Raw genomic sequence first — 16,786 nt, 5'->3', positions numbered from 1 at the left:
TATGACTGCAAACGTGTGCAAGTACACGTACAGAAATAATCATGAAGCTCCAAAGTGGGCGGGGCATAGAGAATCTGTGATGACGTCAGGATTTGCGGCTGTCATGTTAGGGCGGGAAAATCAGTAAGTTCAGTTTACCTGTTCACCTTATGAGTTGTGATCTCCGTGCTAATAAAGGGCACAGTTTTTTATTGTCAAACATGAGGATTTACATTTTTATTTGTGTTGTTTTCAGTGCATGGAGATGAACGTCACCGCATCTAGCCACTGTAGCCCCGCCTCCTTTGACGTCAGACGCCACAGCAGCTGTTTCCCTGTTTCAGACCCATTTCGATTGGACGATTTTTAAGTGATTTTAGCCAATCACACTCACCCAGGTCAGAACAAATGAACAGGAAGGAAAGATGGCGGCTAGGAACGGAAAGAATGGTCTACTGGAAAAAGTAAGAAACCTTTATTGTATATCGCCTTTTATGAGATTGTATGAGTCTTGAGGGCACAACGTAGTTTATTTTTGTTTTCATATTTCATGTTTCGCACTCGTTATTCGGACGTGGATGTTGATGCGACCATGGCGCTCGTTTGCGTGTCAGGAGATAAAACGTTAACTTGTATATTAAATGAATGCACGCGATTAATGTAACAATGTTATCATGTGTATTGAAAACTGTCGAATGCCGTTTAAATATCTAGATACAGAAAATTACACAGCATTGCACTATGTTGCACACAATATTGTGTTATGCCAAAGTGGTTATGCTCATCATTTCCTTCGCCGTAACGTTAACGTCAGTATGCTTTCATTTGGTTTCCATTTCGGTCCAAATAGACACAACATTTTTTTTACTGTGACTTTCTTGTTAATTGTGATCTGATACTTAATATTTCAAATTGGTGATTTTTCAGACGCTTTGTTAGAAGCTGGTTTACAATATTTTAAATTAAGCATAACTTACTGGATACAAATGCACAAGCTTTAAAATAAAAATCCCATATAAGTTAATATAAATGCTTTAATGCTAACATAGTATCGTTATTCAGAAAATCTATATTGTATGCACGATTATGCAAGTTATATACAATCAGAAATCCCCCAAATACCTGTAGCCCTTTAAAAAAATATATAATTTAAAGATGTTTTAATGTTTTTTAATATTTTCTTTGTCGTTTGTTGCTAAAAGACTTGTTGGTTAATGTGTTCCAACAGTCAGTCAGTCAGTAGTGATGCAGATTTAATTTTCACAAATACACGAAGTTTCTGACGTGGCTGACAGTGATGACTTCATGTTCAGTAATATGCCAGATGATAATTCAGTAGCTGTGGGCTGATTTAGATCCATAACTTGAGGCTTTTTGAGGGATTTATTAAAAGATTAATGCTACACTAGTAGCAACCATATGTTACGGATATGGAGTCCATCCAGTGAAGGCAATGCAATTGAACGATGCAGTCTAATAGATAGATTTTGTAATAGCATTTCATCACATTCAAACTACTAACTTAATATAATATAATCTTATAAAAAGATTTTAAAGATTTTATCTTATAAAAAGTCTTTAAGCTGTCAATTCAGTAGCAGCGCAGACCTATTCATTTAGCTTTAAAGGTGTGCAGTAACTGTACTATGTTTAGTTTGCATACCTATCTTGCACATATGAAAATATTCAATACTCTAGTCTATTTGTCTTGACAGTGTGGCTTGCTAAAATCGTATTGCATGTGTTTCAGTGGAGGATCGATGAAAAGCCAGTGAAGATCGACAAATGGGATGGTGCAGCTGTGAAGAACTCTCTAGATGATGCAGCCAAGAAGGTCTGTTGTATAGAATTAATTTAATTTGACATATTACACACATACTGGTCAAAAGCTTGGGAACATTACTATTTGCAATGTTTTTGAAAGTGTCATTTATTTAAAGCCTGCATTTATTTGATCCCAATAAATAATAATATTGTGAAATATTATTACAATTTAAAATAATGCTGATTTGATAGTCAGGTTATTATCAATGTTGGAAACAGTTTTGAATAAAAGAACAGCGTTTATTAAAAATAGAAATCTCTTCTAACAATATACAACTTGACTATCACTTTTTATCAATTTAACACATCGTTTGCTAAAGAAAAGTATTAATTTCTTTCAAAAAAGAGAGAAAAATATGAATGACCTCTAACTTTTGAACGGTAGTGTATATTGTTAGAAACTATTTCTGCTTCGAATAAATGCTGTTCTTTTTAAACTTTTTATTCATCAAAGAATCCTGAAAAAGGTATCGCAGGTAAAAATATTAAGAAGCACAGCTGTTTTCAACATTGATAATAAATCATCAGGATTATGTGACATTGAAGACTCGAGTAATAATGCTGAATATTCAGCTTTAATCACATGAATCAGTTATATTTTAAAATACATTAAAATAGAAAACCTTTATTTTAAATCGTTATAAAATAAATGCAGCCTTGATGAGCATTTCTTTCAAACGCATTAAAAATAGTAATGCTCCCAAACTTTGACCAGTACTGTTTGTTGAAATGTTAATATAACATTTATAGCATCATTACTCCAGTCGCATGATTTTTTTCAGAAATCTTTCTAATATGCCGATTTGCTGCTCAAGAAACGTTTCTTATTATCTAATTAATACTTTTATTCAGCTAAGATGCATTGGAAGTGACCGTAAATGTTACAAATAAATAAATGCTGTTCCTTAGAACTTTCTATTCATCAAAAAATCCAGAGAAATTGTATAACGTTTTCTAATATATATATATTAAGCAGCAAAACTGTTTTTAAATTGATGATATAAAAAATAGCTGAGCTGTAAATCATATCAGAATGATTCTGAAGATAGATATGACACTGAATAAATTACATTTTAAAATAATTAATTTATAACAAAGGTAATATATTGTTAATAGTAATACTATTTCACAATAGTAATTTTTACTGTATTTTTTAAATCAAATAAATGCAGCCTTGGTGAGCAGAAGAAACTTCTTTCATTAAAAAAATCGTAATTGTTCCAAACATTTGACTGATTATGTGACCTATTTATGTGGTTTGAGAGATTTATGTGCATACTTTGTTTTATACTGGTTATGTCCATTAGATGAGTTCTTAAATCATCTACTCTTCTTTCTTCCCCCCCCCCCCCCCCCCCCCATAGGTTCTGATTGAAAAATATGGCTACGTTGAGAACTTCAACCTAGTGGATGGACGTCTGTTCATTTGCACGATCTCCTGCCTTTTCGCCATTGTAGCTTTAATTTGGGATTACCTCCACCCGTTCCCAGAGTCCAAGCCCGTACTGGCGTGTTGTGTTGTTTCATATCCTTCATTGAGCAAACTCGAAACACAATAGTTTTGTGCTGGAGGTTTGACAATGTAAATTAATGTAAATTTTTGCACTGCTTCAGTTCTTGTCCTTAACAGATCGACACATACTTCATAATGATGGGGATTTTGACCCTGTACACCTCTTACAAAGAGAGGAACATCTTCCTTGTGGCCTTGCAGAAGGACCCAGCTGGGATGGACCCTGATCACAATTGGCAGCTGTCCTCTAGCCTAAAAAGGTGATTATTTTTCTTCTATTAGTGGTGATCAAACAAACCCTTACCATAAAGACCCCCACATACGTTCTTTAAAAGAAGTTTGAAAAGCATGACCAGCGATGTAGCGACGCGGCCCACACTGCTGAGAGAGGCTTTTAGATGAAGATTTATATATGTTCTGTGTTCTGTCCCCAAAAAGACACGCAACATGGATGATAGAGGTGAGAAAGCATCTGATCATAGCGATATGGATGTTTCTGCATTTCAGCAGTCAAGTCACGTTTATTTATACAGCACAGATTTACAGTATTAAACAGGAAAAATAATTCGAACTTTCATTTAGAATTACAAGCTCATTTGTTCATGTTTTCACTCGTGGGCGTCTGACCTTGATGGACCAAACAGAAGAAACGATTTCCACGTCAAAGAAGGCGGAGCCTCAGAGCCACGCCCACCCATTATGTCATCCCCACGGACCAATGATAGTTTGAAGGCGTTTACCAGCCGGAGCGAAATCCAAGAATGAACTGGTGATGTAATTTCGGAACAAAATCAGGCCAAAACTAAGTTTGTTGGTTCGAAACTGCTTGCCAAACTCCAAACAAACTTAGTTTTGGCCTGATTTTGTTCCGAAATAACTAGGGATGCACGATGATATCGGGACAACAATGGCCGATAAAAGCTTAAAATGACCATCATCGGCATCGGCCGATATGAATATTTCTGCCGTTTCCTATGCGCACGTGACGACTGCGACCGAAGCATGAGTGCCAGCAACTTAAACTTCCAACTGGGGTGTGCGTCTCACGCGGTCTTTGATCGTGGACGATTAAAATGTCTCCACGATTTGCTTTTGAAGAAAAATCATAGTATCGTGCATTCTATCAGTTCAATTCTGGCGCCTTCATCTCAACATACTGTACAACGCGACGTACATTCACATCACATCACGTGTAAACGCAGAGGTAGAGTTACACCCACGGGACACCGCAATTCACAAAAGTTCATTATTTGCACGTGCATGAAAGTCTTGCTAGGTAAACATATCATTCACGTGCTGATGCGCTGTTCTAACATCCACTTTTCTGAGCGCGTTACACCCGACGCTCACAGGAACTAAAAGCCTGTCACAGAGTCTGCATACTGGACTAAGTTATCTTTTGAGTCTTATTGCACTGATACTGTGAAATACACACAAGGTTTACATAAAGTTGGTAATGTCTAAAGTGAAAGCAAACAGAGAAAATCTGCTTGTCAAATGCGTGTATATTAGACGCGTCGCGTGCAGTTCTTAAAGAGACAGTATAATATGCTGCCGCTTGTCCTTAAAGAGACACTGCACCCAGAAATAAAAATTCTGTCATTATTTACTCACTCTAATGTTGTTCTAAACCTGTAATCATTTCTTTCTTGTGCTTAAATATACTATGGAAGTCACTGAAGTACAGCAACTGTTTGGTTAGCCACATTCTTCCAAATAACTTTTTTCAACTAGGGCTGTCAGTTAAACGCGTTATTAACGGCGTTAACGCAAACCCATTTTAACGGCGTTCATTTTTTTATCGCGCGATTAACGGTCTTTTTGGCCTAGCAAACTTTGTAGTTTTTTTTCACATGCTTTTGCAACAGGACGTAGCACGTCCAGTCTGAAACACCACTTCAGCACACACACACACACACACACACAGCGCTGATGCGAATTCTCCGCCCCCTCGTCAATATCAGGACCTCGTCAGTATTTCTTCCACCCTTTTATTGATGGACAGTGTTACATTGTGTGAGAGATTATTTGCTCCAAGTGAGAATGTTAGTGTGAAATTGAACACAGTATTGTCAATATTGTTTTCAATTAAAAAACATTTGCACAAAGCAAGCCGGTCCACTTTTCCATGTTGATAAGAACATTAAAATGAATAAAAATAATGGGACAAAAAGAAATCAAGAGACATTTAGAATAGATAAAAAATGTGCGATTAATCGCGAGTTAACTATGACATTAATGCGATTAATCGCGATTAAATATTTTAATCGTTTGACAGCACTATTTTCAACAGAAGAAAGAAATGTATTTGGGTTTAAAACGACTTGAGAGTAAATGATGACAATTTTGGGAGAACTATCCCTTTAATGTTAATAAAACAACAAAACACAAAGAGGAAATCACTCACTGCTCTTGACTGAGAACTTTAATAGAAGCTTCAATAAGCTTTTTTTGCACTTATATATCGGTATATAAAAATACAAATATATCGGTATCGGGCAAAATTAGTTTGAAAATATCGGCATATCGAATATCGGCCAAAATCCAATATCGTGCATCCCTAGAAATAACGTCACACCAGTTCTTTCTTGGATTTCGTTTAAAGTATATCGGGGTCTTAAATGTTAAACATCAGTGCAGTGCAGAACACCCTAGCTACTAGTGCTGGGCTGAAAGCTAGATTTCTTGATTATCTAATTTTTTTCTCTTCATTTTGATAAACCAATATAGATTAAGCAATATTTTAGTCCAGTGCTTCTCAAAAATGTCCTGGGAACCCTACAGTCTTGCGTTTATCACCAAATTCAAGTCTTGCTTAAGGGTTGAATCGGGTTTGCTAGATGAGGGAGACATGCAACATGCGCTGTGGTCGGGGGTCACCAGGACAGGTTTGAGAAGCACTGTTTTAGGGCTCGTTTACACCTGCTCACTTCATGCGTTTTCTCTGATCGGACTGCTATCCGATTGTAAGAAGTGAATTTGAAATTTGTGTTGAAGCTCCACCCTATTAGCAATGCCATTCCTCAGGGAAAAAAGTTTGATACTGTGGTTTACTATAGTACTAAATGGCTTGTGTCCATTAGGTTTGATGACCAGTATACGTTACGAGTGTCCTTCACTGACGGGAAAACCAAGCTGTTCAGGGAGACGGAGTTTACAAAGTCGGTCGGGGTGTTCTTCGACGAGAACGGGACGCTGGTGATGGACCAATTTGAAAAATATGTCTCAAAGCTTCACGACACATTGGCCACAGAGAAGAAGACAAAGTAACGGTTAGTCGAAACTGACGGCGCAGGCCTTCAGCGACCCGGCGCACGCAGTAACGGTGGCTATAGTGGGACAAAACACAGATGTTATTCAGGCTAGCGAGTGTTATCACAGTTTAGCTCTCGGCTCTAACATTACATAAGGTCAGCAGTGGGTTTTTTAGTGCTAAAAGATTGTCCGATTTTCTTTTTTGTGAGCCATGTTTTGTTTTTTAAATGCAAGTTCAATTTATACTGGTGTCTCAGTTTAGTGCTCTTTATTAGAAACAAAAAAGCCAGGCATTTCTACCATATGCATAGATAAGGAAAACAGTGTTCTTCAATATCAATGTATTTAAACACTCTTTAAAGAGTTCACATGAATTTAATTTTCTTTGGTAATCGGAAGCAGTTCACATTAGGGTTTAAATGATGAAAGAATATTTATATTTTCATAAAACAAAATGAGTCCCTCCTTCCCTCAGGAGTGTTTTCGGATCAGAGGTGATCTACATTAGTGCTCCACATTTCACGACGCCTTGTGAAGCGTTGAGGATCTGAATCAAGCAGATTTTTGTACATCTGAGTGCCAGTGTATATATAGAGCCTTATTAAATGTCTGTTCAATCTGGATATATTTTTTTTTTCTCCACATTCTGAATTGTATCCGTTTAGGCTTTAAAGGACAACGGAAAGCAAAGAAATGAACTGTCCATCTGTCGTGCTGTCCCCCTACCGCTTAGATACTTTTGTGTTTGGCCATTTATGCTTGAACCAGGGATAACCGTTTTATGTTCCTTTTTTTTGTGTGTGTGCGCGTGTGTGAGCATCGGATCAGTCCTGACCTGTTTTTCACACTCGGGAGTAAATTGACCTGCATTTCCTGGTTTTCTGTCAACAGCCATTTTCATATAGATTATTTTAATTTATTTTGAAAAGTTTAATTAGAACCGTACATCTGGTTGCAGTTTGTTTCTCCATATTGTGAAATATTAGGCCTGCTGAAATCCACGGGGACTTCTCAACGGTTTTTGTCTAATGATATTCAGCTTTAGCCCATATTGTATGTGCCTGTTATTCTCAAACAAAACAAAAAAATGACTAAATAAAGTAAGGCATTTTTACATTTGTGTTTTGCTGTCATTATTTGTTTGATGCTTTTGTGATTGACACTCATTTTCTAATTAGGGTTCGTTTTCTGATCAAGCGTTTCTGCAAAGGACCGATCATTTACATGACAAGCATATTCCAACCGGTGCAACATTTAGTTTAAGCCAGTATAATTAGATTGCTATTTTTATTTTTCATATTTTTTATATCCACTGTAACATAATATAGTAAATATTCCAACAAAAAAGTTCTTCAGTTTCTTGAATTTTCACAACCATCTTTGTCTTGTTTCACCTAAAACTACGTTCAGATGTGTGTGCAGGATGTTTGGTTACATAATGTTGTGTTTACATAACCCTGAATTCCAGTTAATACTAGCATGTGCCAGATACGTTTTCTATAGAAACCATAATATTGTCTTCCTTGTGTACGTGCATATGGAATTGGAATAAAGGACCATGTTCCAATCAAATCTAAATGGAGTCATTCACTTCAAAATATGGTCATTGTGTCAAAGCAACCAAATTTCAGAAACTTTCTCAGCTAAAATTTTATATTTTTAGAAAGACAAAGATAAATAGTGGGGCCACACAGAAATTCCCATATCTTTGGGAATTGTGGGTCTTAAAAATGAAGATACCAAAAAGTTTTTGGTAAGAACCAAAATCGAAAATGATAAGGATATCTTTAATACTTCTTGAGTTCCAGATATGCAAACTTGAAGGGGAAACATAGTGCTTTTTTCCCATTTTTGAACTGTCGTTATTGGCATATATAATGTATCCGATTGCTAAAGTCAATAGATTTGACTAATGTACCAAAAATAATAGTTATATAAAAGTTATTTCCCCCTCCTGTAATTTGTCAAATTTGTCATTTTGGCCCCCTTTACAAAATAATGGGTTTCACAGTAAATATTCATTCATGGCATTTAATATTTTGGCTTCATTTATGTATTTCTTTCACCAAAAAAGCAAAATCAAACCAACCAAACAACTGGTTGAGTTGACATGGAATGCACTTCTCCAATCACTTAAACCCCTTTACTCCCAGTCGACATGTTGCTTTGCCTCCATCCAGTCAACAATCTATAACCCCGTCCTTTATTTTTTTATCTGTGTGTCACTGACAAAAGATCTGTCGCTAATGCATTGCATCTTTAAAATCAACTGTGAGGTTTGCATGTTAAGTCATTTGCATTTACCACATGCAACTATTGTGGATGAGATGCCACAAATAACACTTGGTCACTTTTATCCTTTCAAAGCGCGTCTGTGGCCTAGACATTATTGTGAAGGCCAGAGCCTGTGTAAACACATCTGTGGGGGTTTGTCCCATTGTGCCAACTTGCATATGCACATTGATGGAATGACTCACATTTGGCTCCGTCCAATAAAGTGTTCATGCGCGTGCCTCTACCAACTCGTGAAAACACTGCAAACAATGCATTGTGGTAGTAGATAACACTCCTCCTTTTGAACTGTGGACATTTTAAATCTGAATAGGGCTGATTTCAAAGTCTGACACATTTACATAAAACAAATCCCTTTTTTAAATCAAATCGTCAGGAAAACAGTTTGGTTTCGAGAGGCGGAAGTCGTGTAAATTTAACATTCACTCTTAAAAATAAAGGTGCCGAAAAGAGACTTTTGAACCATTTTGTTCCATTGAAGAAACTTTCAGTGAACCGATCTTAACTTAACCTTAACCGCCGGCGGGCCCATTTGCCATTGCATATTTAAAACAATAATATCTTAGTAAAAACCTAAAGTAATATTGCCAAACTATATATCATTTGAAAGCTTAAAATCTCTAGTTTTCATATTTGGTGGCTGTTATCTAAAATAAATTACAGAGGAGCAGTAATTTATCAATTTGCAACAAGAACATTTCATATTCATTAGGAGTATTTAGGCCTTTATTTTGAAATAACAATAAACACGAAAAATCATGAAAGATTGGTAGAAACCTCCGTTTGTTTTCATGCCATGAGTTCAAAAGATAACACCAATTCCATTTTATGTGAAAAAAAAGGTCTGAAAATGTTTTAAATATAAAGAAATGTATGGATTCTCGATTTGTGATGCGGCTGCGAGCTATAACGTAGTGTTTTTATGCATTTATTAGAGGTTGAATTCAAATCAAAGTTAACTGGTTAAAAGAACCGTTGTTTTCTTCATATGAAGAGCTTTTTAATAATCTAAAGAAACTTTTTTTTTCCACGATAAAGAACCTTTTGTGGAATGGAAAGGTTCCATGGAACAATGTATGGCAATAAAGAACCTTTCTTTTTAACAGTGTATCATCATATAACACAAGGGGTTGACCTGCCTCGTGTATAATAAATAAATGTTATTATACATCGATCCTGTAAGTGTAAAACTGTCAAAAATATGCATCTTCAATTGGACGGATCACTGACGTTCTGAAAAAAAACGTATAGAGACCTGTTTTTTTTTTTTTTACGATTGATTTTATTCAGTTGAAAAACCATTAAGTACACACAAAGTACAGCAATCCAGCTGTTTCATGACCGAACTGTTGAAGGACGTCAAACTTATATTTCTCCTCTATGTATTGAAGGGATTGGTATGAGATATGTGGGTCAGTGAACTCTTGCTGGTCATGTTGCGGAGACCAAAGCTGAGCTGCTTTCACTCCACTAATCCAGTTAGAGCAAATAACAAACAAATATAAAGGGACCAGTCGAATAATAAACACAGGGGCCATCTGAATATAGATTTTTGAGTACATATTGGCTGATCCTTTTGACAAACAAAATGTGGATATATATCTTTAGGTGTAAGTTTTGCTGATTTCTTGCTCCGTTTTATTTCAGGTGATGGTTTTAGTGAGAATGAGAGAGAATAATGCAAACTGTTGGTTACATTTTTGCAGCATAAATCGTTCTTGAGGTGTGGTCACATTTACTGTTGCTCGGTGAAATTCCGTGGGCGAAGTCCGACAAGAACCGCGCGGATTCCAGCGAAAGAATCAGCGCGATCGTGAGTTGTTGTTTTTTTACGCGAGGGCGAACATTTTCCCCGCCCAGATTTTGCTTGTTTTCAAGTTGGTCATGCAAATTTGCTGACCAACAGAAAGGTTTGAATGTTACTTCTGTGCGAGCTGTGCTTCATACATCTCTACGCTATTGGCAACATTGCACACGGAATTTCACCAATATGGCCGCGCCTTTATCGTCCGTAAATCAACACAGCGTTTCTTATATTCTGTGAAAGAGGAGGTTCCGCATCCAGTCTTGATAAACAGGAGCTTCTTCAGAAAGGTTAAAAACGCAAAGCACAGCACCTAGAAATTGAGAATAAAAATATTTGGTTAGAATATATATTTGTGTTGCTTTTTTTGGGGGCAGAAATATTTCAGGTTACTAGTTAAAATAAAAAAAAGCATCACCAGATAAAATACGGCATTGACAGGTATGCACTTACCAACCTGATCTGACGGGAAAACATATACTTGAGATTATTTGAAAAAAAGCATGAAGCTCCACCCTTAACCCAACCCAGGCCTAACCTTTACTGGGGCGTAAGCAGATCGTATGAAAATGCAACGCTATCTCACTCGTACGAATTTGTACGATTTGTCTAAACCCACGTGATGGGTAGGTTTAGGGGCGGGGTCAGGGGTAGGTCATTCGTACGAATTCATACGAATTTGGTAACTCGTAAAATATGTAGGAATTAGCAAAAATCGTATGAATTAGTACGAATTAGCCACCTCGCAAAATTCGTACGAATTGCCGTGAGATCGGGCTGGAAAATGCATGAATAAGATTGGACGGATTCATACTTAGTAAGGCCCGTTCACACAAAGAACGATAACTATTAAGCGAAATTAGTGTCCGCACCAGCGAACGATAACGCTGTTTATTACAAGCGCATGCTGCAGGTTTCGTTGACTGCTGCTTTAATTGCTCGAGCTCTTAAAAGCAGGGTGGATTCTGATTGGCTGTCAATGTTTTTATCGTTCATCAGCTGGAAAAAAAAATAGATCAGAAAACGACTCCAACGATTTCATTCCTCTGTGCCGTTATAGTTGTGGTGTGAATTTCTGCTATTCTTTCACATTTAGAACGGTTTTCAGAACTATCTTTATCATTATCTCAATGCTAAGTGGATACTTACAAATTGTAGTCGGTTACTGATTCCAAATTACATGACAAAAAGTGTAGTTAGCAACGTAATCCATTAGGCCTACATGACACTTTTAAAATAATGTAATCTAACTACTTTTAGATTACTTTTGACCTAATTCGTTTATCACATTCATTTGAATAGTATAATCTTGTACCATATTTATATAAAAATACAAAGAGAACAAACTTAATTTTATCATCCATTATTATTATTGACTTAATTTTATTATTAACTTCGAATCTCAGGGGATAATTCAAGTAAATATATTAGGTCAAAGAAGTTCACCTGACAAAAAAAGTTGGGGAATCCCTGCATTGCGTGTAAATATGAAATGACGTGAATTTGTGCATTTTAACGTGTTTGAAAGACAAAAGTAAAGCCTTCCAAAATTAATACGTGGTTAAATAACTCAACGAGGGGTAATTCAAATTAATAATTTTCCGCCATTGTGAGAATAATGTGTAACAGTGTAATCAATAGTCGGATTACGAGTATTTTACAACCTAATAAAATTACAAGTACTTCATTTTTGAATCTGATTATGTAATGCAGATTTCATGTAATTAGTTAATGCCCAGCACTGATTGTCGTTATAGTGACCATCCTTGGTGTGAACGGGCCTTCACTTCGCCAAAACGTAAACGAATTGTGTTGGCATTTACAATGGAAGTCTATGGGGCAAGTATACAGTATTTATCGTCCCATAGACTTCCATTGTAAGTGAATATTCGCAAATATTTTGTTGTTGTTGTTGTAATTCACATCTACATCTACAAAAACTATAAAAAATCAAACACAATTGAATATATGCAGAACATCCCAGTACCTGTATCTCCGAGGGCAACCACGATAACCAATCATGTACTCCTGCGCATAGCAGTGCTTCCTGCACAGCCCTCGATATCCACAGGTCCATCCCTGCACCTCTGTGTCATTGGCTGTCGGGAGAAGATCGCTCAGTACAGAAACAACTATCCACACTTGTCATAACTGTTGTCATGCAATTAGTAAATAATGCTATTAATCTGCCAATGCACATCAGCATTGTTAATACCAGCAATAATACCCACAGATCCAGACCTGTTGTTATGTTGCATATGTAAAAGTAAAAGTACCTTGACTCGCTGTCAGCAGCAGCAGAGTTATTATGACCAGCCCCAGCGCCCTCATGTTGCAGCATCTCCGTCTCTCCGGCTGGCCACTCACATTTATATGGGACAGCAGGGGCGGGACTAGTCCAGTTAATAACACACTTTTCATTCCTTTATCTGTGCATCAGTTGTGAGATTATGTCTTTATTTATTTATTTTCTTTCTAATCCCAGCAACATTTTAAAAAAGTAATTTACCCACCACAGCGAAGAGCTTGTCTGCAGTTTCATAACTTGTTATGCCCAGCATGCAAAGAAAGGAATGAATACATTTGGATCAATTATAAGGACCGATTTGATTAGTAATCTGATCCTTAAGGGTTTATTGGTGTTGTTCAAATGTTTAACATTTGAAAAAGTGTGAAAAATGTGCCCATAAAGTATAACAGGCTTGTTATATAATGCATTGGAATTTAATGATGTAATGTTGCATTGTAGCTGCGGGTGTTTTCTTTCAGCGCTACAGTAGTGGCCAAAAGTGACGTCGCAAATATTATTACAAATTTGTTAAAGCATGCATGACAGCGTATTAGTTTGCTTGGAGTCAATTGTTTTATCTGTGATATGAAACATGACTAATTGTGCCGACATATTTTTTTGGCCAGGCTATCATACAAAAAAAAAAAAAATAATAAAAAAAATATATATATATATATTTTTATAAATATTAATAACTGATTTTGTTGTAATCAGCGTATGATTTTTTGCATACTAATATAAAACCTGTATTTTTTTTTTTTTTTGTCAAATCATTTTGTCAGATAAATACCTTGACCAAGTTCAGTGTTTGGTTCTTCCCTCACATTTAAAGAATTATAAAATATGTTCTTCATATTTTGATGGTTTTATCAAACTTCTAGGGTCATTAAAAACTAATAACCCCTCCAGACATCACTTTTGAGTTGTTACTCTGTAATTGTTTCAGGAAATATTGGTAACACTTTATTTTACAGGGTCTTTGTTACACGTTACATGTAGTTACTACAGTAATAACTATAAATTATGCATAATTACATGTAACTAATCCAAAGCAAACCAAATACATTTAATTAATATAACTAAGTACTTAAATGTATAATTATAACAGGACAACTTAAAATAAAGTGTAACCAAAATTTGACCTATTTCAATTTAAATATTACATACGTTACAGGTATAACATAGGATTTTAAGGATGTATGCAAGATTTGATATGAAGTTTAATTGTTCTTTTGTTTTTATTTGATGGCTCTGTATAATTTTATATAATGCTTTATAAATTATTTTTATTGTATGTTTATTAATGTTTTACATTGCAACTCGAAATATATGTCTTTCATTGTTTCTTTCTACCTACTAATTATACATTTTGCTTAGTTTTGCGTAAGTTATGGGTCATTTTCCCTTTACTGTACACTAAGGGGGCGTGTACACCATAGATATTGTAGAGGCCACATTTGACCGCTCCAGAGTCCAGGCATGTTGGCATATATCTATGATTTACATGACAGTTTTCAACTCATGGGTAAAAAACAGAAACGGTTTTCCTCTTCGTTTTTTTTTTTTTTTTTGTACAGACGACAACGTTGTCAAAAGGATCTGCGAAAACGACTAAAAACACTGTATTCTGCTGCCAGGCCAGTAGTTGGCGATGTCACTTTGTAAAGAAACACTGTGTAGACTGAACACGCATGTGGATGACATCACCATTTTCACAAATTTGCATTTTTTATTTTATAAAAACAGTATTGGAGATGATAACAGTAGCCTATCATTTTTAGAAAATTGCACTTTGAAACCAGTTTTCAAAAGTCTGTGTTTTCAGGCCCCAAAAACGCTGTTGTCGTGTAAATGAACGGCCAAAACGCATAGAGAGTGTTCCTTAAAGGGGTCATATAATGCCATTTTTGTACAAGCTAGTATGATTCTTTAGGGTCTAAATTAAAAGTTTGTAATATACTTTAATTAAAAATTCTCATTAGTATTGTAAGAAAACACTTATTTTACTTGGTCAAAAACAGCTCTGTTTTCAGCACGCCGTTTCAGTGCATATGACTTTAAATGATAATGAGCTTTGCTGACTCCGCCTCTCTGTTCTGTGTGTACACCGTTTGTAACACAATAACCATAACGCGTTGTTCAGTATAAACGTGGGATTATTAATTATATTGAGAACGTCGTACATAGAAAACATGTCGTAATGTACCCTGACTGAGTGTAAACCTTAGACGCATTCATTGTGAAGCGTGCAGCTAGCGATTTGCAAAGATTAATATAAATATTAATATAAAGTTTAATAAAATGTTACACTCACTTCAGTTCTTCTGGAGGTTCTGCAGGAACACGAATAGCTGGTACCGATCCTTTATTCATGAGCAGCTTCTTAGCAAATCCAGCTTTATACTGATCCTCCTTTATAAAGCAGTCTGGTGTGTGAAATGATTCGCGCAAACATGAGAGCATTGACGTTGCTCGTGGGGAATATTCCCTTCGAAAACAAACTCAGCCACTGCGTCTTCAGCGGTTCGGATTTAGGAACATTAAAATGACTGCTGTGTTCATTATTACACCCAAGAACAGAACACCACAATCGCTTAGACGCCATTCTGCTCATAGACAGTGCTCCAGCATATCAACAATGACCGCGCCGGTCCGCGCAGACTATGATTGACAGCTCTCACGAGCGAGGGCGGGTCTGTGTTGAAACGCTGCTGTCAATCAACAATCGTGGGAGGGGCTTCCGACCGTGTGACATCACACGGTCGAACGGCTCGATTTGAGGCAGGGGAAAACATATAAGGAGATTAAAACAAAAACACTGGATGGATTTTTATCATTATATGATGGTTGTGTACAGGCACTGCCAACACATTTCAGTACAATCAACTTGTAAAAGTGCATGTACCATTATATGACCCCTTTAAATCTTTGCAAAGTGACATCGCCAACAACTTGCCTGGGATGCATAATACGCCATTTTACGCTAAGACCTGATCAGAATCAATGCCGATAGAAATATTATTGTTAAATTAAAAATAGTCTAGCTATGAGTGACCTCATTTAACACTCATTATGTGTATCTCAGCAGTTGAAACTCATTGGAAAACAGGTAGTTGGAAAAACAGGTAGTTGTGCAACTGTGTACGGCCAGAAACGTTGTCAGCAGAAATCTACTATTCAGGACCCACATCAGCGGCAATAGCAGCTCACATGCAGGACCTTGTGACCAGGACCCTTTCTCTCTACACATACACAACCCATTCACACACACACTGGGTTCAAAACTGGTGGGTAAAGAACCATACCCAACTGAACAGGCTTTTTTTTTTTTTTTTTTATACTTAAAATGAAATGGGCATAAAACGATGATGATGATGATGTCTGTTCACTTCTCTCTCTTTTTCAGTGAGAAGCCACCAGAGGGTGTAAATGTGCCTTAAACCTGTTTGTGCATGCTGCATTGGTAGAATGAAAAGTTGAACAATTGAGATATATATATATATATATATATATATATATATATATATTATATTTATATATACCGGTATATAATGTAATATACTATATCATATAATATACTATATATATACTAAATATTATAGCTTACTGACTATATACATACTAAATATTATAGGTTACTAACTATATTGATTACGTTCTAATAGCGTCCGTTTGCGTCTCAACGACGTTTATTGAAAGCTGTCCGCTTTTTAAAACGCACCTCGAGACCTCTCCGATATTTTCCCGTGTCGTACGTGTGTTCCCTTTCATCGCAAAAACGCGTCCCGTGTGTGTGTCCTGTCCTGTGTGTGTGTGTGTGTGTGTGTGT

General features: G+C 36.3%; 1 protein-coding gene across 1 annotated transcript; it reads left to right on the top strand.

Annotated features, from left to right (window-relative positions):
- Positions 1–301: 301 nt before the first annotated feature.
- On the top strand, positions 302–6,918 carry spcs2 (signal peptidase complex subunit 2). The gene is made up of 5 exons (XM_056262573.1): positions 302–443; positions 1,730–1,813; positions 3,168–3,320; positions 3,434–3,576; positions 6,400–6,918. The coding sequence occupies exons 1-5, from the start codon at positions 405–407 to the stop codon at positions 6,584–6,586; spliced, it is 606 nt and encodes a 201-aa protein (XP_056118548.1). The 5' UTR covers positions 302–404; the 3' UTR covers positions 6,587–6,918.
- Positions 6,919–16,786: the final 9,868 nt, after the last annotated feature.

Source organism: Rhinichthys klamathensis, unplaced genomic scaffold (genome assembly GCF_029890125.1).
Source record: "Rhinichthys klamathensis goyatoka isolate OS25496 unplaced genomic scaffold, OSU_Roscu_1.1 h1tg000194l_1, whole genome shotgun sequence".
Lineage (NCBI taxonomy): Eukaryota > Metazoa > Chordata > Actinopteri > Cypriniformes > Leuciscidae > Rhinichthys > Rhinichthys klamathensis.
The sequence above is the reverse complement of the archived record's forward strand: the minus strand, read 5'-3'. Positions and strand labels throughout refer to the sequence as shown.